This window comes from Lactuca serriola, chromosome 1 (genome assembly GCF_051521515.1).
Source record: "Lactuca serriola cultivar US96UC23 chromosome 1, Lser_US96UC23_V15, whole genome shotgun sequence".
Lineage (NCBI taxonomy): Eukaryota > Viridiplantae > Streptophyta > Magnoliopsida > Asterales > Asteraceae > Lactuca > Lactuca serriola.
The window spans coordinates 6485862-6513698 of record NC_136408.1 but is presented as its reverse complement, the minus strand read 5'-3'; the positions used below and the strand labels follow the sequence as shown (position 1 = coordinate 6513698).

General features: G+C 37.0%; 2 protein-coding genes and 1 long non-coding RNA gene across 3 annotated transcripts; all 3 read right to left on the bottom strand.

Annotated features, from left to right (window-relative positions):
* Positions 1-825: 825 nt before the first annotated feature.
* On the bottom strand, positions 826-3487 carry LOC145091566 (uncharacterized). Its single transcript, XR_013702226.1, has 4 exons — positions 2850-3487; positions 2582-2739; positions 1387-1517; positions 826-1180 (listed from the first exon to the last, which is right to left on the bottom strand). It is a non-coding gene; the product is annotated as an uncharacterized LOC145091566 (long non-coding RNA).
* A 13141-nt stretch (positions 3488-16628) lies between these two features.
* Positions 16629-19775, bottom strand: LOC145091473 (putative ATP synthase 24 kDa subunit, mitochondrial). Its single transcript, XM_079029238.1, has 7 exons — positions 19615-19775; positions 18322-18418; positions 18014-18158; positions 17740-17850; positions 17481-17627; positions 17118-17240; positions 16629-17021 (listed from the first exon to the last, which is right to left on the bottom strand). Exons 1-7 carry the CDS (start codon positions 19645-19647, stop codon positions 16958-16960), a joined length of 720 nt encoding a protein of 239 aa, XP_078885364.1. The 5' UTR covers positions 19648-19775; the 3' UTR covers positions 16629-16957.
* A 2092-nt stretch (positions 19776-21867) lies between these two features.
* Positions 21868-23889, bottom strand: ABCI14 (trigalactosyldiacylglycerol 1). Its single transcript, XM_079029139.1, has 2 exons — positions 23719-23889; positions 21868-23066 (listed from the first exon to the last, which is right to left on the bottom strand). Exon 2 carries the CDS (start codon positions 23035-23037, stop codon positions 21949-21951), a length of 1089 nt encoding a protein of 362 aa, XP_078885265.1. The 5' UTR covers positions 23038-23066; positions 23719-23889; the 3' UTR covers positions 21868-21948.
* Positions 23890-27837: the final 3948 nt, after the last annotated feature.

Genomic DNA, 27837 nt, shown 5'->3' with positions numbered 1-27837 from the left:
GCCCAACTCCAAGAGGATGGAGTTTTGGAGTCATTTGACCTTAGGTCGGATGACACGTGTGAGTCTTGTTTACTTGGAAAGATGACTAAGTCATCCTTCACTGGCTCGTGTGAGAAGGGTAAGGGATTATTGGATCTCATACATACAGTTGTGCGTGGACCCTTTAGATCCACCACAAGGGATGCAAACCGCTTCTATGTGACTTTTACCGATGATTATAGCATATATGGGTATATCTATTAATCAAGCATAAGTCAGAAACATTTGAAAAGTTCAAAGAGTTTAAGCAAGAAGTGGAGAATCAATTGTGCAGGAAGATAAAGATGCTCCGATCCAATCGAGGTGGTGACTATCTTAGTATCGACTTCCACGACTATCTTACGGAATGTGGAATTGTTTCACAATTGACGCCACCAAGGACACCACAACTTAATGGTGTGGCTGAGAGGCACAATTGAACCCTGATAGACATGGATCGTTATATGATGAGTCGAGGTTCGTTACCTATCTCATTCTTAGGGTATCCCTTAGAGACTATTGCCCATACTGCCATCAGATTCTTAATTCAAGCATTTAAACAGTTGCATACATACTGCCATCAGATTCTTAATTAACCATTTTTTTCTTTAATTTGTCTACCATTCGTTTATTTTATCTTTCATTATTATATTATATTATACTAGGCAATTCTAATGGTCGTCCTTACGACGGCTTAGTGTCAGTCATGTATTATGCAAGAAGGTGATGTAAAGATGAAGTTTTCTCTGTTTAACAGGATGCTATAATTGAAAAAGAAAACATGTGTAAAATGCTACAACACACAAAGAAATGAAAATGCATTGCCACTTCTTTTCATTTAGGATAATTTCCAAGATGGTTTATATATAGACAAATTTGTATAAGGTGGAAATACAAGGATATACAATATAAAGCAAGTGTCAAGGAGCTGAGAGATTACGATACAAATGACCACCTCATCTTTGGTGTGTTTTAGGTGTAGCACCATCCATCATGTCGTTTCATCTCCCTTCAATTACACATACACCCCCACACGTCAGACAACCCTCATGCCACCATCAATTCTCTTTTCACCACTACTTACTGACTAAGCTTTACCCAAGATTAAGGAAAACGAAATGCAATCCTTGGTGTGTTGTCACAAAGATATCAATTTGCATAGCTATAACCAACAGAATAATGAATTAGATATCCGCCAACGATATGCAATCACAAAATTGCTCTTATACTTTCGCATAGTACCAAATTCTCAAATAAGTTGTGACAAAATAAACACTTTTATTGTTGATAGCTTCTTGACATGTGGCAAAACCCAACACTAATTAATAAAAAGATAAACGAATTTAAAAATGAGGAATTGAAACAAACCATCAAAATGGAAGGTAGAAGTCCATCTCCATCATTACATATTTCATGAAAATCAAGAACGCAATCAATTTATAGATGACATATTCCATCTGCTTGTAATCTTATTACTGGATATCCATCTTTTGCGTACTCTGGATTTACCGAAACATAAAAAATCATTATTTATTCCTTTGCTTTCATAAAATACATGTTAAATTAGTAAAAGAGCATAAATAGAAAGGAAATTTTATGGTAAAGCCATACACGGTGACATCAAAGTCAAGAGCCTAAATTGAGTTAATTCACTAAAAAAACATAGAAGGAGAAGAATAAAGATATACCGACATGTTAACTTATTCCAATAGGTTGACCTAACAAAAAGACGCAACCACTGTAGAAATGAAGTTGCAATTATAGTCAATTCTCTTTTACTACAATTATAGTCAATTCAACATAACTATTCATTACTCTTTTTAGTTTAATGAAGTTGCACATAACCCTCAATATCTTAGACTTTATATGGGCGTCACATACATTGAAGTTTACAACGTATTCAAGAACATAATGATTTAAGTATGATCTAATATAATCTAATATGCACGGGATAATAACAAATTAGAATGAAAATCCAAATTAGTTTAATGAAGTTGCACATAACCCTCAATATCTTAGACTTTATATGGGCTTCACATACATTGAAGTTTACAACGTATTCAAGAACATAATGATTTAAGTATGATCTAATATAATCTAATATGCACGGGATAATAACAAATTAGAATGAAAATCCAGAAAATTGGTTCAAGCATTTCATCGAGTAGTTGGAATGCATCATAAAATTTTCTTTCAAATGTTAACCCAATCCACACAGAAGAACACAGAATCTAAAAAAACAAACATTTTAACAGAGAATTGTACTTAGGTATAAAACAATCAATAAAACATCAAACTATAGATGTAAACAAGGAACTGAACACAAAATTAAAATAATAATAATAATAATAATAATAATAATAATAATAATAATAATAATAAATAGGCGTTTACATCTTCTTGAGTAAGAAAGGGATAGAGAACAGGCAGGCAACAAGTTGACCAGCTTATGAAGGAGGCAACGATATGGGCGGAAAAACAAAGCATGTGGTGCTGGCAGAGGAAACAAGCGTACAAGAACAAAGAAAAAATCGCATAAACCTTACCAAAATTATATAAGTACCTTAAATACAGAAGAAAGATGGAGTCTGCGTGACGGGGAAGTCAAGAGGGTGACTCAGCCAATTAAGGAAAGGTGGTGGTAAAAGAGGATCCAAAAGTGGCAAGCAGAACATCCGCATCTTCATTTTTCAAATCTTGTCCATGTAGTTTGGAGCATTCCTAATTAGGGAAAACAACACGGAGAAATGAGATGGCAAAATCCTCAATCGAAACAAGATTAAAGAAAACAAACAAATAAAAAGCATAGGAATTAAAAAAAGAGTTATTACCTTTACTCAATAGCCAAGAACCAAAAGCCCTAAAATCGAAACTGAAGAGCATTTGGAAATCGGTCTTTGTTTCTTGTTTTTTCCCATTAGAAGCAAAATTGTCCACAATTTCATGTTGCAATGAAATACCAATTTCAATATCAAACAAAGATCATAGTTGAAGAACTAAAGAAATCGAAGTATTATGATGCCAGTATCGTAGGAGAGACAACAGCCGGTGGTGATGGTTGTGGTGAGGTGGTGGCCGAGAGAGATGACCAGGGGCTCTTTAGGGTTAGTGTGGAGATAGATAGAGTGAAGAGGAGAAACGGTAATGAGCCAGGTAGCAATAGCACCATGGTTGATTGATTAATTTGTGATTGTGTTATGTGATAAGCAAGCAACAGAGGGCAGTTCGAGTTACAGAGGGGGCTTACTAAAATCGCCGGAGAAGTGACATACTCAAAAAACATAAACCAACATCGTTTCAAAGAGAAAAAAGATTCAGATAGAAGGGGATGTCTCATGAGCTATACAATCTAGTCGGATTACCTGTGAGGTATAAAAAAAATGGGAGAGAAAAGGCTTTCTTGAGGAAGGAAGTGAAAGTGGTGGGAAAGCCATATGGTGGGATATAGGTGTTCAAAATATGAATAGACGATTGAAACGGTGGGATACATGTGTGAGCCCGTGAGGGTCAAAAAATCAGTAACATGTCTTTTTTGTTGTTTTTAAATAAAAATGGACAATAATAGACCCGACCCGAAAGAAGATCCGGATCCATACATGGATTCTTCTCAAGATGACGTGTCCATTTGTTAGAAACCAAAGGTTTTCTTATAAGTAATATATAGAGTAAATTACACGAATGGTCCCTATGGTTTAGGGTGATTTGCGTGTTTGGCCCCTAACTTATTTTTTTAACTCGGAAGGTCCCTAGTGTTTGTTTTTGTTACGCGGTTGGTCCCTGTCTTACCTAAAAAGACTATTTTGCCATTTATTTTTTAATTTATTTAAATAAACACACCTCCAACCCCACCCCCATCACCTTACCTTACCTACCCCACAATTTTTCCATATTTAAATAATAGTATTTTTAAGTAAGATAGGGACCAAATGCGTAACAAAAACAAATAATAGGGACCAAACGCGTAACAAAAACAAATATTAGGGACCTTCCGAGTTAAAAAAATAAGTTAGAGACCAAACACATAAATTATACCAAACCATAGGGATCATTCGTGTAATTTACTCTAATATATATATTAGGTGTAAAACCCGTGTAATACACGGGTTGATTAAAAAAAAGATCAAATATCAAAATGTAAACAATAAATATTTTTTAAAATAAAATTTTGAAATAAGGAATAAAAAACATATTAATTGCAATTTATTATCACATTTACTATATTTAATACTTTACATATATACATGTAAATATTATGTGACTTTAATTTTAAAAATTGAAAAATCTAGAAATTGACATGTGGATTTTATTTTATTTTAAAAATATCACAAATTGACAAGTGTCAAAACTTATGAGAGATTGACATGTGGCAAAATTGATCTTCATTTATTATAGTATATATATATATATATATATATATATATATATATATATATATATATATATATATATATATATATATATATATATATATAGTGAGCTCTAGATAGATAGCGCCACTTTCATTGTTTTCTTCCATATTTTATAGATGCAATTCCCTTCACATCATATGAAGCCTCTTATTTTGTGACATCCCCAAATTTCATGGCCAGAAAAGACCGATTTTGTTTATCCTTTATAAAAATCAGAGTACCCTTTTAATAAAAATGTTGTGAAATTTGTTCCCAGAAAATACATGATAAATACTTTATCAAAGCATTTCCGAAGAAATGTATTTTATTCATTTAAAACATTTGGGATGTCATCGTCAATACTGAAACATAAGCATAAACAGACCTTACATTTATTTACACTAGTGATCTACATCTCCTTTAAATCTCTCAGTGTAAAGTAGCTTCGTATCGACACCTGTGATGCAAATAAACTAAGTGGGTCAGGTTGGGAAACCTGGTGAGCACATAGGGTTTTCAACCCACAATAATATAATTGTTATGTTTAAACATCAAGCAATCAACCCACTTATCAATCCCCATTACCTTAATTTAATCTTTCCTAAAGATTTATCCTAAGGGTCATCTCCTATATCGTATTTACCTCTCATATCCTTACATCACATTTCCTTATATGTTTGTTCCTAAGGACTTTTCCTAAAGAGCATTGCCTACATCACATAGACAGTACTGATTTGGGGATTACTCCCTTAATACGTGTCCAGTAAGGGTTAGGGTATCATCGCATGAATACGTAGTTACAACATCGCCTGAACTCGTAATTCATAGTAACGGTTAGAGTATCATCGCATGAATACGTAGTTACAACATCGCCTGAACTCGTACTTCATCACCTACAGGTTATGAGCTTGCTGGTGTTTCCACATGACTGTCTAGAATAGTCTGTGGTCATCATCTATACTCTGCTAGATGACTACATTGCTACATATTCGTTCAAGGTTATGGTATCTCCTCTCATCTCACATCACCTATTTATCATCACCTATCTCTCATCACCTAATTATCATCACCTTTTTATCATCAGCTATCTCTCATCACCTAATTATCATCACATTTCTATCATCACCTATCTCTCATCACCCGTTGCTACCCAATATATATTTATAAGTATAAAAATATGTATACGGTTTAAATCACGTAAACATGTATAAATCGTTCATCTAACATAGATATCAAGAATACTTATAATATGTACACATAACATGTAATTTATATTAAATATTTCATATCTATGTGTAAGATGAAAGTAACTATGCACTCACCTTAATAGCGTGAGTTGATAAAATCTAACTAAAAACAGTTATCGGTTCGTGATCGTCGGGCTCAGGATGCGAAACGCATTCAGCAAAGGACAAAGAAAGAAGAGTTTTAGGTGTAAGATTGGTTGAGGTCGAACTTGCTATTTATAGGCAGTTTTTGGTTCTCCCACGTCGTGAGAATTCATTGCTCACGTCGTGAGCCATGGTTGAATCACCTCGTAGCTTTGCCACCTGCGTTCTAGGCTTGCATAGTGTCCGATTGACTCCTCACGTCTTGAGAATTGATGCTCACGCCGTGAGCCCGTTCTGTAGACTTTCCATCTGCATTCTAGCCTTGAAAAGTGGTGTTTTGACTCCTTACGATGCGAGAAAAGAGGCTCACATCGTGAGTCCAGTCAGATTAGGGTTTTTTGACACGTGTCATGCTCTCAGATAGCTGCATCTTCGGAAGGTCATAACTTTTGCATACGAGCTCCGTTTTGTACATTCTTTATATCCACGCGTAGGTGGAGACATACTCTAAAACTTTCATTTAGACCCCTAAGGCTAAAAATTACATTATCGTAAACTCACTTTTTTTGATTCCCGGTGCCGTGCCGGTTTTGTCTCGAAACTTCGACAGGTCATAACTTCTTCGTTATAACTCGGATTTAAGCGTTCTTTATATGTACGGAAACCTTGTGACATATACTACAACTTAGTTAAGATTATTTACTCTAAATAATCATCTGTAAAAAATGTCATTTTTGACGCTTATCGTCTCTAAATTGACTAGCCTGAATCTGTGGGCGTTACAGTGATCTCCCCCTTAGGATGATTACGTCCCGGAATCATCAACGAAATAGGGCTTGTATAATGATTCCATAAGTTATCTTTTCATCCTAGGTAATAACCGTAGCTTCTATGTTCCTTCGAATCAATATATAAGTCTTGGACTTCTTGACTGTAGGCAGTGCTCGATCTTGTACACGCTCTCTATCTTGCGTTGGACTTTCAATTGTAACCTTCAAGTTATATAATCCTTATTGAAGACTCCTTCTTCTTCTTAAAAGACTTAATATAAGTTCTTTCCTTTATTTATGGTAACTGACCAATGGGTCATGTTTTAATGACCTCTCATCGTATGATACAACACTTAGACTCGGGTCTTTTAGAGTCAAATTCCATAATGGAATATACCTTCCTTCATATTCTAATGTGATATAATCACATTCCAGCATGTAGCATTTCTAGCTACTTCTTACTTAACTAATGGTTGCGATACTTCTATTGATCACTTCGATTATCTTTCACTTCAATCTTCTGGCTTAAGTCGGATGTTACATCTATCTTGGTTCTCTGAACCATGTAACATACTCGTCTTTGTTGGACTCGATTTGATATGACCACTAGGGTCGGAATAATAATCATCTTCTTAGTCATCACCGAAACGATGGTAACGACATACTTGAATAAAACGGAATCAATTACTAGCTTCTTGGTAACCTTGTGACATTCTCTGGTCCAATTGTGAGTCTTGTGCTTCCAGTAGTATAGGCCTCTACTACCTTTCACACCTACTCATACTCATCCCAAGTATTGTCTCGCAGTCCCCAAGTTCTTATTTCCTAAAATCATAAAATAGTTTAACACATACGAATGTGTCCAAATAATTTTAAAATTTTCTCTAGACTCTACTAGGACTTCTTTCATGTGTATCTTTAATCATCAATTCTGCTTCAGCTCGTTTGGTGGTGGAAACGCCAGACGATAGGACAACTTTAGGAATTATACCAATCGTTCTATCGTCCCACCAATCAAATGTGTATATTCGGATGTACCGTACTTCTCTAGACATACTGTTATTTTATCAGAAGTATTCTAAAGGCAAGATATCACTCTTACGATATCTTTCGATAGGTATCATTCACCATCGTGAGCCTTCTCATTTCCTCCATTTACTCAGTTCACTATGAGTCTTCACTATGACGTTTTATACACCAAAGTAGACGTACGATGTATCGAGACAAGAATATAGATAGAGGAAGGTTTAGACGTGTATTCCTCCTTATTACTATGAAAAGTTACATGCCAGTTCTAATATTGTAATTAAATGTTTAGAATCCTGAGCAGATAAAATTTCTAGATCAGGTCAGCAACAAACCATAGATCCAATCAAATAATAGCATATAAGGCATATAATGCTATAAAATAAATCATTTAGCACATAAAATAAATTTAGGCATCTAATCCTAAAGTAAGCTAGTGTTTGTGTCAATTCAGGTGTACTACCAAAAAATATATTAGACACTCATCTCACAATCATCGCTTAGCATTCTAAGCTTAAGTTTAGAAATTTCCTATAAATTTCTAGTTTGCTTAAACTAATGCTCTGATACCAACTGTGACATCCCCAAATTTCACGGCCAGAAAAGACCGATTTTGTTTGTGCTTTATAAAAATCAAAGTTCTCCCAGAAACATAAACAAAACGTGAGGAGCTGTACGATCACGCCATCTCCTTGTCGTGATCCCCTGATGTACCTGAAACAATAAACTGAAACTATAAGCCTGAGGCTTAGTGAGTTCCCCCAAAATACTAATACCCTACACATAACACATATACAAATAACAGCATATACTGGGTCCACAACTTTACAGACTGGATTATCCTTGGGCCCACGGTGTGAGTCTGGATTGCCTTCCGGGCCCATAGCTCACATTTGGATTGCCACTGAGCCCACAGTACGAGTCTCCCTCAGCTCGTATCTGAAATGCTCTCGGGTTTGTTGGTTACTATACGGAGCAGTATCACCTCAACCCATCTCACATAATATGTCGACATATAACACAACTAATGCACATACAGATGAACACACACAATACTACGTAGTCCTACAGATCTACCCTACTGGCATAACAACTAATATGTAACACTGACTTATACTCAACATACTAACAATTGCAAGGATATCACATCCAATAGGTCGGCTTTGGTGCCTTAGACCCCTTACTATAATGGGGTAACTCACCTCTCAACTGTCGACTCAAAGGATAAGCTCAAACTCTCGGATCACCGCCACCAACTCCGCCACCTATATTCGCCACACAACAATGTTTATAAATTCCAATTTCCCAAAATGCCCCAAAAGTCAAATAGTCAACCCTTAGTCAAAGTCAAAGTCAACGGTCAAGGTCAATAGTCTGTGTTGACCTCAACTCGTCGAGTACAACCAGCCACTCGCCGAGTTCCTTGCATAACTCGTCAACTTGCCGAGTCACTTGAGTGACTCGTCGAGTTCCTAATGTTTGCGGCCGTAAACTCCTTGGCCAACTCGTCAAGTTTCCCTTGCAACTCGCCAAGTTCATTCGTGTCCAAAGGTTAGGAAAACCCTAGCTGACTCGCCTAGTCACTCTACTGACTCGTCGAGCCCACGACAATCTTCATCGGACTCACCGAGTTGGCCATGCAACTCGCCGAGTCCCTTCAGTCCTTCATCCAAACATATACTTTTAAGCCATGATAAAGTTCCATATTGCAGATCCAGCTTCCCACGGCATGTTTATCACGTAAAGTTGCAAACTTTACGTGCATGCAAGGCTCTAAAGTCTTAAAATGACAAAACCAAGCTTGAAATGGAGTTTTTCACTTGAGTAGAGGTTCATACTTGCCAAAGCTGAAAACTTTAAGGACTTTGAGACCCAAGAGAGCTCAGATCTGAAGTTGCAACTTCAGATCTTAGCTTATACACAAGAAAAGCTTCCTAATATGCTAGAAAAGCCCTAAAATTCACCCAAAAGAGATCTAGAATGAAATGAGGTCAAGATAACGACTTGATACCTTCCAAAGGATGCCAACTGAGGTAGATTTCAGATCTCACACGTTCCTTGCTTCTAGACACATGCTCTCCAAGCTCTTCTCACCAAGAATCCTCTTCCAAAGCTTAAAACACACAAATGGAGCACACTCACACGAATCAGGGTTTGCTGAGTTCTCAAGGGACTGCAAGGAGGCCAAAAGGAGGCTAATGATCCCTTAAATAGGGTGCAAAACCCCAGAAATTAGGGTTTCATCCTCCAGCTCCTACTCGTCAAGTCCCTTCTTGGACTCAGCGAGTAGGTCACTTAAACACGTGGAACAACCCGCTGCTACTCGACGAGTCAGGCAACTAACTCGTCGAGTAGACCTTGAAATCATGAAAAATTTATAACCATAGATCAATACTTGAGAATCAGGGTGTTACAGATAGTCGGAGGATCTGTTACGAAGACGACGCCACACACAGAAGCACCTAAGCCCTCGAAATATGGAGGTAAGCATGATACCAAACTACTTGAAGAATTTTTCTGGTCCCTAGAATTTTATTTCAATGCAATCAGATTAAAGGAGGACAAGTCCAAAATAGACACGGTCGTTCTGTACTTGAGTGAAAACGCAACACTATGGTGGAGGCGGAAGCATGGTGACATTGAGAGAGGATTATATGTCATAGACACTTAGGACGAGTTTAAGAGACAACTCAAGAAACAATTCTGCCCCCATAATGCTAAAGACATAGCCATGAAGAAAATCCGGAGATTGAAACATGTCGGGTCTATTAAATATTATGTGACAGAATTTACCGCCTTGATGCTGGAGTTGCCCGATTTATAGGAGAAAGACAAGTTATTTTACTTCCAAGATGGACTGCAATCTTGGGCTTATAACGAGCTCAAGAGGAGGAACGTCCAAGATGTTGACGAAGCTATAGCTGTAGCGAAAGACCTTATGGACTTCCGAAGAGATACTCCGGTTAGGAAACCTAGTGGGGGAGAGAGACCAACAACAAGGCCACAACATAAGGACGATAAACCTGTTGCAAGACCATCAACTTTCAAGGGAAATCCGATTGAAGGGGGGTCTCGAAGGGAGGTCAAGTGTTATTTATGTGACGGCCCTCATCTAATCAAAGATTGTCCCAAGAAGAAAAGTTTCAATGTGATGGTCTTCGAAGAAGAAAAAGAAGAAAGAGACGAGGCACAACTAGGCTCCATGTGACGCCTCAACCCGATGGCAAAATAAGAGTCCCACACAAAGAAAGGAAAAGGACTCATGTTTGTGAAAGTTAGTACAAACAACAAAGTCACTAAATCCTTAGTAGACACAGGTGCGTCCCATAATTTCCTCTCCAAAAATGAAGTTGAAAAGATGAACATTCAATACACCAAAGAAATAGGCTTGTTGAAAGCTGTCAACTCTCCTTCCAAGCCTATTCTTGGAGTCACTTATGGAGTAATTGTCGAGATCGGAGGATGGAAGGGTCCTATCGACCTAACCATAGTACCTATGGATGACTATTGCATGGTCTTGGGGATGGACTTCTTCAACCAGCTACACCCTTTCTCGTTCGAAGATCAGACCATGCGTATCACCAAGGATTCAACGATACACATCGTACCCTTGGAAAGAAGCAAAACATATTCCCGAATCTTATCAGCCATGCAACTCAACAAGGGACTAAAGAAGGGAGAAATGACGTATTTAGCAATGTTGAAAGAAGAAACCATCCCTCTTAACGCATAAATACCAAAGACAGTGAAAAAAGTACTAGAAGAATTCAAGGACGTGATGTCGCCAGAGTTGCCAAAGAAGGTACCACCGAGAAGGGAAGTGGATCACGAGATAGAACTCGAGCCCGGAGTTAAGCCACCAGCAATGTGTCCTTATAGAATGGCTCCACCTGAGTTGGAAGAGATAAGAAGGCAATTGAAAGAGCTACTAGATTATGGATTTATCCGCCCTTCAAAGGCCCCATTTGGTGCCCCAATATTGTTCCAAAAGAAGCATGATGGAAGTATAAGAATGTGCATAGACTATCGGGCACTGAAAAACAAATACCCTATCCCACTGGTCGCTGATCTATTCGACCGAATCGGGGGTGCATGATGGTTCACAAAGTTGAACTTAAGGTCGGGTTACTGGCAAGTACGCATAGCAGCAGGGGACGAACCAAAGACGACGTGTGTGACAAGGTATGGCTCCTACGAATTCTTAGTCATGCCTTTTGGATTGACCAATGCCTCTGCCACATTCTGCACTTTAATGAATGAGATATTCCACCCATTCTTGTACAAATTTGTGGTGGTATACTTAGATGACATAGTAGTTTACTCAGAGTCGTTAGAAGAGCGTGTTGAACACTTGAGGTTAGTCTTCCAAGTACTCATGGAAAACCAATTATACATAAAGGAAGAAAAGTGCTCCTTTGCCTAACCAGAAGTAACGTTCATAGGGCATAAGATCGTTTGATGGGAAGATCCACGTGGATAGCAACAAGATACGAGTATTCCAAGAATGGGAGCCGCCAAAGAACGTTTATGAACTATGATCATTCTTAGGCCTTATAAACTACTATCGAAGATTTATATTTGGGTATTCAACTAAAGCCACTCCCCTCACCGACCTTCCAAAAAAAAAAGTTTCATGGGAATGGACTGAGAAGTGTCAAATGCCGTTTGATCATCTAAAGAAAGTTGTCACGGAGGAACCAATCTTGAAGCTACCAAACTACACGAAATCATTCCAAGTACAAACGGATGCGTCAGACTTCGCGATTGGATGAGTGTTATTACAAGATGACCATCTATTGTCCTACGAAAGTCGGAAACTAAATGACAGCAATCATACATTGCCTTCGAGTATGGAGACACTATTTGCTTGGGAGTAGATTCGTTATCCAAACCGACAATGTGGCGACTAGTTACTTCCAAAATCAGAAGAAACTAAGCCCTAAACAAGCTCGTTGGCAAGATTTCTTGGCATAATTTGATTATGTCATGGAGTATAAGCCGGGAAAAACAAATGTAATTGCCGACGCTCTGAGTCAAAAGGTTGAACTAGCGACCCTCACTCGAGTTGTGATCTTGTTGATCGAATCAAAGAAGGGCTAAGCCATGATCCATTAACAAAGAACTTGATGGAAATGGAGAAAATAGGCAAGACAAGAAAATTTTGGGTCGAAGACGAACTATTATTCACGATCGGTAATAGAATGTATGTCCGAAGATGGAACAACTTGAGAAGAGAAGTCTTACAAGAATGTCATGATTCCAAATGGGTTGGACATCCAGGTACTCATCGTACGAAAGCAATCATAGAACGATCCTATTATTGGCCCAATATGAGAAGTGATATAGACGCCTACGTGAGGAGTTGTCTTATTTGTCAACAAGATAAGGTCGAACAAGCCAAACCGGTAGGTTTATTGGAACCACTACCGATCTCCGAACGACCATGGGAGAGCATATCGATGGATTTTATTTCAGCATTACCCACGTATGAAGGGTACGGATTTATAATGGTGATTGTAGATCGGTTCTCCAAATATGGAACATTTATTCCAGCCCCTCGGGATTGCACAGTTGAAGAAGTAGGACGGCTATTCTTCAAGCATGTCGTGAAATATTAGGGACTTCCCCGAAACATTATAAGTGATAGAGATCCCCGCTTTACAGGGAAGTTTTGGAGAGAGCTATTTAAGCTAATGGGATCAGAACTCCACTTCTCGACTAGTTTCCACCCTCAAACCGATGGCCAAACTGAGAGGGTGAATCGCTTGCTCGAGATTTATTTGAGGCACTTTGTAGGTGCAAACCAACGAGATTGGGCCAAGTTGATGGATGTGGCCTAATTTTCATATAACTTACAATAGAGCAAGGCTACGGGGAAGAGCCCTTTCGAGATTGTAACGGGTCAACAACCATTAACGCCCCAAGAGCTAACAAACGGCTACAAAAGATCAAGCCCACCTACATACAAGTTTGTCAAAGGATGGAATGAAGAACTTGACATTGCAAAGTCTTATTTGCATAAGGCAGCCAAGCGAATGAAGAAATGGGCGGACGAGAAGAGGCAGCTAAGAGAGTTCATGGTAAGGGACGAGATGATGGTAAAGCTCCCACAAAGGATGTTTAAATCTACCAGACAAGTACATAAAGGCTTGACACGAAGATACGAGGGGCCCTACAAAATTCTTGAAAAGGTTGGGACCTGATCATACAAGCTAGAATTACCATCCCACTTAAAAATTCATCCAATATTCCATGTAAGTCTTCTCAAAGCTTACAATCGCGATGAAGAAGATCTATCGAGAAGCAAATCACATTGAGCCCTCGTAGCAAACGTAGTCTCCTATGACAAGGAGGTGAACGAATCTTAGAAGATAGAACGGTTCGTAAACGAGGCTCACTCAATTGGACATAATATTATGTTCGATGGAAAGGACTACCCGATAGTGAGTCCAGTTGGGAACAAGAACAAGATCGGTGGCAGTTCCAAAGCAAAATCGAGGAGTACATATCTAAGACTTGAAGAGGTCGTCAAGAACTTAGGTGGGGGAGGGTGTCACGATCAAGATTCTAGACTCTTCCGGAGTACTCGAGAAAATGGGAGAACTTACAAGTATAGCACAATAGACCCTGGAACGTCCTAGATTTCTCTAGGACATCAAAGAATGATTTAGCACGTTTCATGAAGATTTGTAAATATATGTAGCTTAGTAGAATAATCTAGATTAGTCATGAATATATGACTAATGTAGTAATATCTAGAAACTTCCTAGAGGGGGATGACAAGTATAAATAGGGAGGAGCTCATTTTCTCCAAACCATCGGAAAACTTCTTTGTATTCTCTCGAGCTCTTATAATAGAAGTTCTCTTTCGTTTGTAGAAACTCAAAAACCTTATTCTCTTGCTTACTTAGTCGTTAATACATCTTAAGGAAATGTTGTAGCCTGACTTAGTCGAAGTTACACTATGTGGCACACGGTGATCGAGACATCCCCTGACACCAAGGAAAAGAGTTCTTTGTGCCTTTTTTTGGGTGCTCATAGCTTCCTTCCTTTTTTGGTGTCTCATTTTTTGGGTGTTGAGTTGGTTTATTTAAAACCGATCCATTTAAGTTGCTAGTTATATAAGCTTATTTTGTTTACGTCGGTCTAGTTTGGTTGGACTTTTGATTGAGTTGGAGCTACTTTTGAATAAGTTTTAATAATTTCTGAAAAACCAAAAAAATAAAAAAATAAAATAGAAACGGAAAACAAATCTAAAAAACTGCAGTATTTTAACCGCAAAACCGCATCAACTTATTTTTCGGTTAAAAACCAAAACCGTACCGAAATAACCGCAAAACCGCATGTAAAACCACAAAACCGCACCGAATTAAAACCGCTGCTATCGGTTTTTCCCTATAAAAAACCGCAACTTGCGGTTTGATTTGATCCAAAAACCGTATCATGCTCACCCCTACTTTTTTTCTAGTTTTATTTATTTAATTTTAGAAAAATATTATTTGAAGGAAAAAAAATTGTGCGTTAAGAAAGATTTTCATGGGTCACAACTAGGGTAGAAGTGAGACAAAAAAAAATAAAAAAATAAGGGTAAATTACACCAATGATCCCTCGTGGGATGTCAGAAAGCATGTTTGGTCCCTATTTAAAAAAATTAACCCGGACCGTCCCTGGATTTCTTTTTTCTTGCACGCTTAGTCTCTATTGACATGAAATGACTATTTTACCCTTAATAATTTCTTTTTTCATTTTTTTATTCATTTATTAGTTTTAGATTATAAAATAAATTAAAAAAAAAATCATATATATCCACCCCTCCCCTCCCCTCCCCTCCCCTTCTCTTTCCTTTTTCCTTCTACCTTTCTTGGACCAGAACCACCGACTACCATCGGAAACCACCCGTCCTCCTCCTTTTTCGACAAGATTAACTAGCCAAAATTCGTTTGTTTTCCCCTCCTTCATATCACCATCATCCAGCTCAAACAACCATTCATGAACATACCTGATTTTCAAACATCAAATATTCAACCCAAAACTTGCATTCTAATATGAAAATCAAACCCCTCATGAATCTCAAACCCATTCAGATCTACATTTATATTTGAAACTCAAACCCATATCAGAAACTCGAACATCAGAAACCACATCATCTTATTCTCTTTCACGTGATAGTTAGGGTTTCATGCGGTGATGTTAAAGTTTCTACAAAAATCTATGGTGGCGGGAGACTCACAGCGAGTGATGAGAAAGAAAGCTCCACGGAGATTTGCACCTGCACACCAAACCCTAGGTGCCTCTCGTTGTTCCAATGAGACGATAACGAACCTTCACCCTAGTTCAAGGGTACCAGATATGCACTTCTCCTTAACCTTCTCCTTACTGTTCAGATCTACACTCCTGTTTGGATCCTTTGTATGAAGAAACGCAGGACGAAAAACAAGTGCTTGAAAAGATTTAGAAGATTAAATTGGAGCTTGGTCAGACTTCTGGTGATGTTTTTGTGGACGTCGCTGGAGTTTTATAAAGAGTCAATGGAGATGCTTTAAACTAAGGAGTGAGATGAGGGGTGAGTTAAACGGTGACAGTGGTGCTCTATTTTCCAATGATTGTATAGATTATTAGCAGTGGTGGTGTGGATTACCCATGGTGGTGGTGGTCAAGTATTTTTCAACAACATATAAAAACAATTATAATACTTTTTAATAATTAAAAATAATTAAATTGATAGAAATAAATGAAAATGAAATTGAAAAGGGCATTATAGTCCTTTCACGTCCCACAAGGGATAAGACGTGCAAAGTTAAACTAACGAGGGACGAAGTGTGATACTTTTAACGACATAAGGGACGGTTCGAGTTAATTTTTGAAAATAGGGACTAAGTACGCTTTCTGGCATATACACGATGGTCGATTGGTGTAATTTACCCAAAAAATAAAAAAATATGGCTGTCATGTGGATTTAAAAGTATGATGATAAAAAAAAGTGAGAAGAATCATTAACGCCATTATCGGACATAGACAGTAACACTATGATTTACCTTTCCATATATTAAGTATCAACCCTAAAACCAATTGATAAGGACACCCGACACCCAAAGTAAAATGTCACACGCCCTTTTCAATAATCATATTTCCATGCCTCAATATATATGAGGTCCATAAAACTGATTAGAAGAAATATCTTGAAGCCGTTGAGTTTTACATGGAAAAAAACATTTAAATAAGTCGGGGACGAGAATTTTGAGTTCCAAAAATCAAACATTTATTTATGATTGGAGACAACTACTTTTGATAGGGTAGACACAACAGCAGAGGATATAATCATCATCATCATCATCTTCTTCTTCTTAATTAAACTTGAATGCCTCAAATCAAAATGAGCAGCTTATATTATTAAAAAACCAAACCCAAATGAATGATTGTCAATTCAAAGCATGTTTCGGATGTCCAGAGACTTCACGTCCGGCATTTCCTCATCAGCAAACTCCTCCCTGCAACCCAAACACAGATTGTTTTTTTTTTTACAAAATTGCCCTCAACCATTGTTTTTTTTTCAGTTGTTAATTTTATAAAAAGGGGATGGATACCTTTTCTTCTGTGTTTCCATAGCTTCAAGAGCTTCCTTCTTCAGCTCTTCCAGTTGTGCCTTGGCAATCTTTTTCTCCAATTGTTCCTCGTATTTTGGCAAGTCTTCCTTCCGTATGCCAAGCCTACAAAAATTTTAAAAATCAGCTACTTTACATAATAACAACAAACTTTTATTTATTTCTTTGTTTATACCATTGTAGGTTGAAAATTCTAACCAATCATAGCAATGAATATTGCTTTAGTTTGTATAGTTTGTATCTAGATGACATTGCTATTTCTTGCATTTAACGTTTTTTTCCTTTAGTTTTTTACAAAAGAAAGACTAGATATTTTGAGAAGTAATGATGAGAAAGGGGTTTTACTTTTGGTTGATCTTGTTGAATTCTTCATTGAGGAGAGCCATTCCCTTCTTGTCATTCCTCATAAGTGGCTTCTTAATTTCCTTCTCCACTTTCTCAAGTGCATCCATCATCATTGCCTCTGCACCTAGTTCATCACTAAGACCTCTCCTGCAAAAAAAACATACATTTTCATTCCAAACTATTTACCATACATGCGATGTGGCATCCAAAACTCAAAATGCTTTCAACAAGTACAAAAATCAATAAAAAAAGAACATACTTGAGACGAATATCCTTCAAAACCAACAGATAAGATCTAGCATCCTGGATTCCATCAGTTCTTGACTTGATGGTGAATTGGATCCTCTGTGACTCTGAAAACAGATCTGCCCTGTTCGCATAAAAGTCAAATTTAGACTATCAGATCAATCGCGACATGCAATCAATCAACATTATTTTTTTTTTTTAAAAAAAAAACATAAATTGCATATGCATGAAAAGCATGAAGAAAATGTTGCAAGGGAAAAAAGGCATGATAACTCTTGACTACTTACTTTTCCCTTACAGTCTTCATGACTTTGGCATACTGATCAACAGCAGCAGGATCTTCAGGATCAATAGTAATTTTCTCTTTGCGAAGAACTCCAACAGCTGTTTCAAATTTCTTCTTCACATCAAGAAATATACCCTTCAACATTTCTACAGATGCATGCACAACAAATCTTGCCATTAGCATTATAACAGAAGCATAAGTTAAGATCTTTATGTAACATAAATGAGTTAGTTTAGTATGAGCTAAAGGAACTAGAATAGATATAAGAAAGCCTGGAAAACAAAAATATACATCCATAAGTCAACTTACCATCACCCTTAAGAGCTTTAGGGGAAGCCTCTTTGGCAAAGGAGCGAGTTGGGACTACATGTTGTTGTGGTTGCAGAACGTATTGGCTGCCAATTAGCTGAACAATGCCAAAAATCCGTAAGTTATGCACAATTCTGAGTTTATAGGTTGAATATTAGATAAAAATTTGTTTTTAATTTCCTAAAAGGGTATTAGTGCAGGCAGGGGTCTAGATGGGAAGAAATTACTATTAAATTTATCTGCTAATATTGTGTTCATGCGAGTTTGAAAACGAGAGGATGGGAGGATTTGGGTAAGGAAGAATTGCATTTTCTAAAATCCAATAACAAGTCTGATGGAAAAACAAAGAGCCCACACTAATTTTCTTGTCAACAACCTGAATGGAACAATTTTGTCAAGTCAGTTGACTTTCGGCTTTAGAAGATCACTATTCTTAGATGGGATCATCATGTGAATATGTCATCTTGTAAATATTAATCACATTTGATCTTTTAACCAATGTCCAGATAGATACTTCTAATTGTTTGAAAATCAATCTATGTTGACTTTGACATCAACTATGAATAAATTAACTTTAGACCCTAAACTAGACCACAAAACACATCTTGGACACTTGTAACATGCCCTGCACAAAATTAATCTCACTGCATAAAGTGGCATATGAATTTGGTAATCCTATACTCTATATATTAACAGCACGTTATAAACACCAACCATTTCTTTTTGAGGCATGCCGCTTGACACGTATAATAATAATTTGCAACATTATATATCTAACAATCTTCATCCCAATTTCATCATGTTAATATGCTAGTGAAAGTAGAATCTGAACATATAGATGGGCATATGAGCGTATCGATTCACCTATATAACAAAAAACGCTTAAAAACAACCAACAGACATTCAAAACCAAAAACTACTATATTTTTAGTCATATAAATGGAGCAATAATTCCAATACTGAAAGAAACCAAATATCCTAGGTACTCGATGTATCCTCCTGTGGCTAGATGTTTCTAGCCAAGCATCTAATTTTATTTTTATATTTATTTCCAAAGTCTTATACTGAATCCAACCACGATGATAAGGAATCCGTCAAGCAAAACTCTTATTTGTAGAAATCTATGTAGGCATATAGACAGTAAAATTACATCTACATTCGGATGGTTCATCTGAATAATTGATACTATCATAAATCTAAAGAATCGTCCAAGTATAAAAGAAAAATGCCGATCGATGATGTGCGAAACGAAAGTCTACTATTAATTTAATGAACATCGGGAGAAATGAATACCTGGCGAGTGGATCTCGATAGAAATCGAGCCATAAGGGCGACGGCCGAAGGGTGGATTGAAACGATTTCAAGGATGATACGCAGCTGCTCCGCTTGGTTACTGCTAGGGCTTAAACGCGATCTGACGCTTGTGAAACAAAATTATGCGAAGAAGAATGTAAAGCCTGATGATTAAAACGACGTCGTGCCCAGTTATCCTAGTTTCCAGCGTGTAACGAGTGTGTGTCAAAATAGTGCCGGGTTGTGGTAATTATAAGTATTTTTTTTTATTCTCTAACTTCAATCTAATTAACTATTTATTCATATTGATTTGATATTAGTTTTTTTTTTCTTTTATTTATTAAATTATTCTTATTAATTAAAAAAATAAAAATTATTATTATTATTGATAAAAAAAACTTATTTTTTATAATGAAACTAGACTACAAATACAAATGCAATTTTATATTGGATAAAAAAACTTATTTTTCGTTTATCAGTCTATCGATCCATCACATTCGTTCATAAACAATCTCTCTTTCAAAAATATATTCATAAAAATAGAAAGAGACAATTCACTACTTTTCCATTAATACTATATACAAAACACAAAAGTGAAAAAAAAAAAATCATATAAAGAAAGTAAGTATTAATTATTCAATGCCAAATGTTTTTGTCCAGGCTTCTCTGTACATACACATTAGAACATCCGGCTGCATGTGAAACATTGTGTAGCTCGACTAAATGCTTTCAATCCGCATAACACACCACACAATTGTAATACCGAACCAATTAATATCCATGATAAATAAATATAACATTTGCTTTTGTTCTGTTTTATATAGTTATTGAATTTTATAATGTCGTTCAAATTTTAAAATGTCATCCGAATTTTAAAATATTGTCTGAATTTTATACAGTTAAAAACTAAAAATGGTCCATTTCCATTGTTGCCTTTTAATTTTGAAAGAAAAAAATAATGTATCAAATACTTTTTTATAAGAATTATTATTAAGATAAATATCTAATTTTTAGATAAAGTTAATTTATATCATCGGGTATACTGGTGTCTGGTTAAAAAGATCAAAATATTTATAAAATAGGAACATAGTTATATTTTAATTGCTTAAACTCCTTTAAAGAAGTTTAAGTTGAGTAGACGAATATTTGGAAATTTTGAATATTATTCGAGAATATTTTCTCAACATTTTGACTTTTGATTAATAAATCAAAATTTCATAATAGTGGAAAAATTTTAAACATGTAATTTGTAAAACATATGTGAAAATGGTTTAGGTTGATGTTCTTGAGACCATGTTAATTTTGTGAGACCGTGAGACAAAAAAAAAAAAAAAAAAAAAAAAAAAAAAAAAAAAAAAAAAACTGCAAAATTAAAGGAAAAATTCAAAAATTCTTTTTTTAATTATTATTTTCGGAACTTTAATTACCTAAAAAAATATAAAAAAATTACTTTTTTTTAAATACTTGAAATATTCTAATAGAATATTAAACTGTAAATATTCTAATGTGATTTTTAGAATGTAGAATATTATACTAGATTTGTCAGATATGTAGAATATTTTAATATTCTACTAGAATATGTAAAAAATGTATTTTTTATTATTTTTTTTTATATTTTATTTGAAAAAAAAATCGAAAATTTTCAATTATTTTGCATTTTAAAAATGTTTTTTTTATCTACCAAATGAATGGTTATGATTGCGTCTCACGGTCTTACAAAATTAAGTCGTCTCACATGAACCTAACTCTGTATTTAGTGACATGTTTCATGGATTTAAAGTTCAAATTTCATTAATGGTATGATAGATTTGACGTGTCACATAGTTTGTAAATATACATAGACAAATGTGAGATAATTAGCTGGAATTATAATCTATAACAAAATTTGATTATGTAAAAATGTTGCTTGATAATTAAAATCCTAAATCATACAAACTTATATCTTTACATTAATGTTCAAAGTGAACCCTCAAACGCTCTTTGACACAAACTTTCCTCATGTTGCCATGCTTCCTAGGTTGGATTCTAAGCTTCAACTACTTGTTTTAAACTTTCTTATTAAACTCAAATACATAATCTAAATTTCATTAACACTTCAAACCCAAACTCATTACATTAGGAAAAAAAAAAAAAAAAAAAAAGACATCTTTATTCATATCATTATATTGGTCCTCTCTTTTTCCAATTCAAACAGTGTTGGATGTTGACCGATAGGTTATCAAACAGTCTTTCATGCATTGCAAATGCTCCAAGTAAAAAAGAAATACCCGTATACACCTTGTCAAATTAAGTGATATCTCAACTGAATCCATTACATAAACAAAGATATAAAGATTACAAATTCTTGAGAGAATCACCGGCTCCTTGAAAAAACCAATAAGAAAGCAGAAAATCGGCTATAAAAATCCCAACAAGCGAAATAACAACAGCAGAAGTAGTGGATTCACCAACACCTTTAGCACCACCCAAAGTAGTAACCCCCCAAGCACAGCTGACAATTGATATAATCCCTCCAAAAACCTGACTCTTAATCATGGCACTAATTATATCCCATGACCTAAGTGCCCTTTGAGCCGAATCCAATATAATATTAATACTAATCCCATAAACCCCATCAGCCAAAATCGCACTAGAAGCCATCCCAACAGTGAAACAAATGAGGGTCAAAAAGGGTAAAGCCACACAAGAAGCAATCACTCGAGGGGTAACCAAATAGTCAACAGGGTCAGTGTCTAAAACCCTTAATGTATCAATCTGTTCAGACACTTGCATTGTTCCTAATTCAGCAGCAAATGCGGACCCGATACGGCCCGCCACTATGATGGAGGTGATCACGGGGGATAACTCCCGGGTGAAGGCTAGGGCTAGGACCCCACCCACGGCCCGGTTGAGTCCTAACCGGGTGAACTCACGAACAAACTGGATTGTGAAGGCCATGCCTACAAATGCTGAGGTTAACAGACACACACCTACTGATTTTGGACCCACTCTTTCTAGCTGTTGGAGGGTGTTTATCCAGTGGATTTTGCCTTTCAGGATACGGATTATTACTTGACCCGCTAAGATGAATACGGATAGTCCTCTCCATAGGTATCTTGGAGGTGACCATTTGCTGAATAATGGTTCCAGGTCGGGTTCTTGGTTTGGGTTTGGGTTTGGGTTTTTGTTATCTTCTGACACACAAACAGATGACAGGTGGCCATCATCTGGGATTGCAAAAATCTTGGTTTTTGGGTCAAGAAACAATGTGGGTCTGATAAAAGATCCGAACTTCTGACCATTTTGAACTCCAATAATCAAATTAGGTCTTTTGGAAAGTTGGGTTTGAATTTGATTTGGGTTTCTAATTTTCATCCATGTTTTTGTGGAATGATACCTGCTAGGTAAGTAACAGGTTATGGAATGATGTGCAGCTGTTTGCATGATTCAGAGCTCACCTTACTCTCTAAATCCTGCATTAATGCCCAAACACAGATGTAAGATGTTGAAGTTTCTGCACATAATCTAGAAATGAGATGTCAATGACCAACGATTCTTAAAATATTCAGGATTGAAAGCCAGTTGTGTTTTCAGTTTTCAATTCTAGGGTTTGATTGGTCAGATAATTCCATAACCTTCTAACTTCGTATTTTCACGCGATTACCATTTAGATGAACTATTCAAAAGGATTGAAATACTCGATCCAGCAGATTGGGGTTTATGTATGTCTAATTACGATTGCTTGCTCTACTCCACCACTGGAATCTTACTTGTGAACTTTTATTGTTCCCAAAATATAACGTAAAATGACATAATTTTCATCAATTCCATGATTCATGATAACATGATAACATGTTTCCTTACTCTCTTTGCAAGTTTTGAAAAGTAGATTCGAATCGCGTAACGAACGGATTATAAAATTAAGATTTCATGGAAGCAAACGCAATGCGTTCACTTTCCTTAATTCCATCAAAATATTCGAAAATAAGCATTCACTTTTATAATAGGAGTATATGATACACATGTAAAACGAAAAAAATCAAGCACGAGTAAACTCTTATCGGGGTTTAGCCGAGAGTGTGTAGGAACTAAGAACTGATTTGTGCAATTCGGAAGAGTTTATACCTGTATATCCCCAATTCGAACCGGTTGAGGGCAGCCGTGGCGTTGGCGACAGCGGAGCCGGAGCGAAGGTACTGAAGAGAAGGGCAGAGATGGAAGTTTAGATGGAAACGCTTAACGGCATGGAAGTACATCTACCAAAAAGAGGTTCATATAATTTTCAAGGAGAATATCGAATAAGGCTTCACCCTAAATTTCTTTTTATAGTTTTATTGATTTTAGAGGTAACATATTTTAAGAAGGATTAGCAAAGGAACCTGACCCGGTTCGGGAACAGAGGTCGGCCGAAATTAAAAATCGAACCGGACCGTCAGTTCCGGTTCCTACCGGTTCTTGTCTTGTCTTGTCTTTAGTGTTGGAACTGATCATCGAGAAATAACAACATATGGTTCCGGTTTTTGTCGGTTCTACCTGTTTCGATTCCTACCAGTTCCCGGTTCCAAAAATCCACAAGAATATCGTCCCGGTCCCGGCCCGACCCGACCGGTTCCATCGGGTTCCGATTCGGGCCGGTTCCCCGGTCCAAACGCTCATCCCTATATTTTAATATTATGTATTTGCTCAGTCGGTCCCATAAGTTTTTTCTTGTGTTTTATGAGAGAACAAAGTTGTTTCTGCCGGCTCTAATTGGTCATTCTTGAAGAAATGAAGGGATCACCCGGTAACTTCTTTGCCACCACATTTAAAATGTTTACGGTAATTGATGTTAGAGTTTTTAATGAGATACCAACAACACTTCATCATCTCCTCATCTGCTCCATCCATTTCCTTCCTCCATTTTTTTCTTCAACCATGGGTATCTACATCGTTGTCGATGTGCACTTCCAATGAGTCTGTAACATTCCGGATTTCAGGTATTCTTTAAATCCTTCCTTGCTAATAAGTCAATTTTGGCCCTTGATATTGGTTTGGAACTAGCCGTAGGGGCAGATTGGTAATTTTTGGGAAGTTAAGTAGTACGTTGGGCGTACACTGGGTATACGTGTGTCCGGAAAAGACCCTAATTTTTAGGGTTTGTAGGGTATTTAAGCATCATTATGGGGCATTGTGGCTTGCTCTTTCAACCTCCGAACCTCCCTTAGTCGTCTTGAGAGAACCCTAGCCTCATAGTGAGCATTTTAAGCTTATAAGTGTGTTTTGTGTGCCTTAAAGGAGAAGCTTGTGCATCAAGGAGTCAATGAGGGAAGATTGGCTTGTAGATCTTGGCTCATCATCTGTTTTGGGAGCTCCAGGAGGTACAAAGTTGCTACCTTTGTGTCTATCTCTTTAATATGTGCATATCTATACACATAATTATACATCATATCTTGATACTTTTTGTAACACCCCGATTCTCAGGTATTGATTTAAATGAAAATTTATTTGGTTTAAGACCTACTCGACGAGTTGGTTGCCCTACTCGTCGAGTAGCAGCGGGATGGATCGTGTTCTTAGTGGCCTACTCGCCGAGTCCAGGAAGGAACTCGACGAGTGGGAGCTGGCAGATGAAACCCTAAATCCTAGGGTTTTGCACCCTATTTAAAGAAGCATAAGCCTCCTTTGGCCTCTTTGCAGTCCTTGAGAGCTCATAGAAACCCTAATTTGTGTGGTGCTTCATTCTTGTGTGTCTTAAGCTTTGGAAAGAAGGGTTTTGGAAAGGAAGAGTTTGGAGGGCAAGAGACTAGGAGCAAGGAAGGTGTGGGAATCAGAAATCTACCTCAGTTAGCATCTTTTGAAGGTAACAAGTCGCCACCTTTACCTCATTTTCCTTTTAGACCTCAATTGATTGAGATCTAGGGTTTTTATGGTTGATTGAGATGATATTGTGGGATATGAGCTAGATCTAAAGTTGTAACTTCAAATCTGGACCCTTTCTTGGGTTCTTGAGTCATAAAGCTTTAAGCTTGGTCATGTCTAAAGCCTCCTTGAGTATGAAACCCCCATTGTGAGCTTGAATTTGACATTAAGAACCTTTTTAGCCATGCATGCACGTAAAGTTTGCAACTTTACGTGAAATGCATGCCTTTGAAGCTTGGATCTGTAATTTGGAGCCACTGCATGGCTTAAAAGAGTCTGTATGGCTTAAGGACTGAAGGAATTCGACAAGTTGCAAGGTCGACTCGACGAGTCATATGAAGATAGGTCTGGACCCGACGAGTTGGATGAACAACTCGGCGAGTCTGATGAAGATTTCCATAGAACTCGACGAGTTGTATAAACAACTCGGCGAGTCGGTTGAGGTTTCCCCAATTTATGTATGCATGTGTAATCGTCGAGTTACAAGAAGGAAACTCGACGAATGGCCTTAGAGTTCGATCGTAAACCAAAGGAACTCGACGAGTCACTCCGGTGACTCGGCGAGTGGACAAGCACTTCAAGGAACTCAGCGAGTAGTTGAGGGTACTCGGCGAGTTAGAGTCAACATGGATTGTTGACCTTGATTGATGACTTTGATTTTGACTAGGGGTTGATTAGTTGGCTTATGGGGTACCTTGAAAGGTTGGGAACTTATGGGTATGATTATATTGCGGTAATAGGTGGTGGAGTTTTTGACAGTGATCCGAGAGTTGGAGTTCATCTACCGAGTCGACATCTGCAAGGTGAGTTATCCTCACTATATCGGCAGGGTCTACGACACCAAGGCCGACCCTTAAGTTGTTATTGATATGGTGTGCTACATGTGGTTATGATCTGTTAAATCAGAATCAGGATAGACAGTATAGTATGCTCTTATGATCCGTAGGGATTGGTATGTTAGTGACATGCTAGGTCGGTGCTCTAGTTACGAGAGATTTCTATGACTGATGATCAGTGAGATAGATATGTTTGATGTTTGTATATGCCAGTACATGATAGTTATGCACACATGGTAATTTGCTTATTGGTTGGGTTGAGGCGGTCCTACATTGTATTGAAGGCCAACATACCCTATGAGCGGTCCGGGGAGACTGTAGGCCCACGTGGCGGTCCAGTCATGCCGAAGGCTCGGGATAGGATCAAATAGACTATAGGCCCTGCAGGGCGGTCCAGTCAGGCCGTTGGCCCAGTATGCATGTTATTGATTGTCGGTTACTGATATGGTATTATCATGATGGTATTGGTATTTTGGGGGTAGCTCACTAAGCCCTCGGGCTTACAATTTTCAGTTTATTGTTTCAGGTACTTCAGAAGATCATGGCAACGCGAAGGCGTGACCGTACTGCTCCTCATCCTTCTGATCTATTTATTGGGACACTCTGATGAATAATGATTTGAAAACATTTTGTAAACAAACACTATTTGGTTTTATTTATGATTGAAAATGTTTAAATTTGGCGTAAATTTTTGGATGTTACACTTTTAATGACTTTTATACCCTTAATAGAACAAAAGGTACTTAATTTGTTATGAATTGTGTTGTACGGATAAACGATAAGCTTGGAGCAAAAAGGAAGCTAGAAGCTGGATGACAGAAGCTAGGCTTTTGAACCAATGTTTAAAATGAAGAAAAAAGATACACTCAACACGTCGTGGTGGTCCTAACATGACGTGGTGACTTGAAGATTCCCGATTGATTTCGAAGACTTGTGGAACATGGGATAAACACGAAGACAACGTCGTGGTCCTCTAATTTCAGGAAAAGTATAAATAAAACTCATTCTTCTACGAACGAAAGACTTTTTGGCTGAAGTTTCTGACAAATTTCGAAGACTAAGGTGCAGAACTAAGACTTGGAAGTGAAGATACCAATTGAAGTTTGGGAATTGAAGACATCAAGGCAATAATACTTCTTATTACGATTTTCTCTTTAGTTTAATCATGACTATGCTATTGAATTTCGTTTTTATCTCTTTACTTGCTGAAATCATGAGCTAAATCTCATGACTTTCGTTTAGCCTAGGATTATTTGCTAAATTATGAGTTGATTTATGGATAGGATTTAGTTTATATTGGTTATTTGTTGATCTAACTTATTAAAGAACCTCACATACTTTTGATAACTACTTCTCTTTACTTATTGTTGAATTTAATTAAGTTTGAATGACCATCTTTCTTAGTTAGATTTGAATCTTATAATCTTGTGACCACCAAAATTGTAGGACTAGAGTTTTGAACGAAACCTAGGGTTAAGTAGGAAAGTAGGTAAAAAAGTGTAGGAGCTAA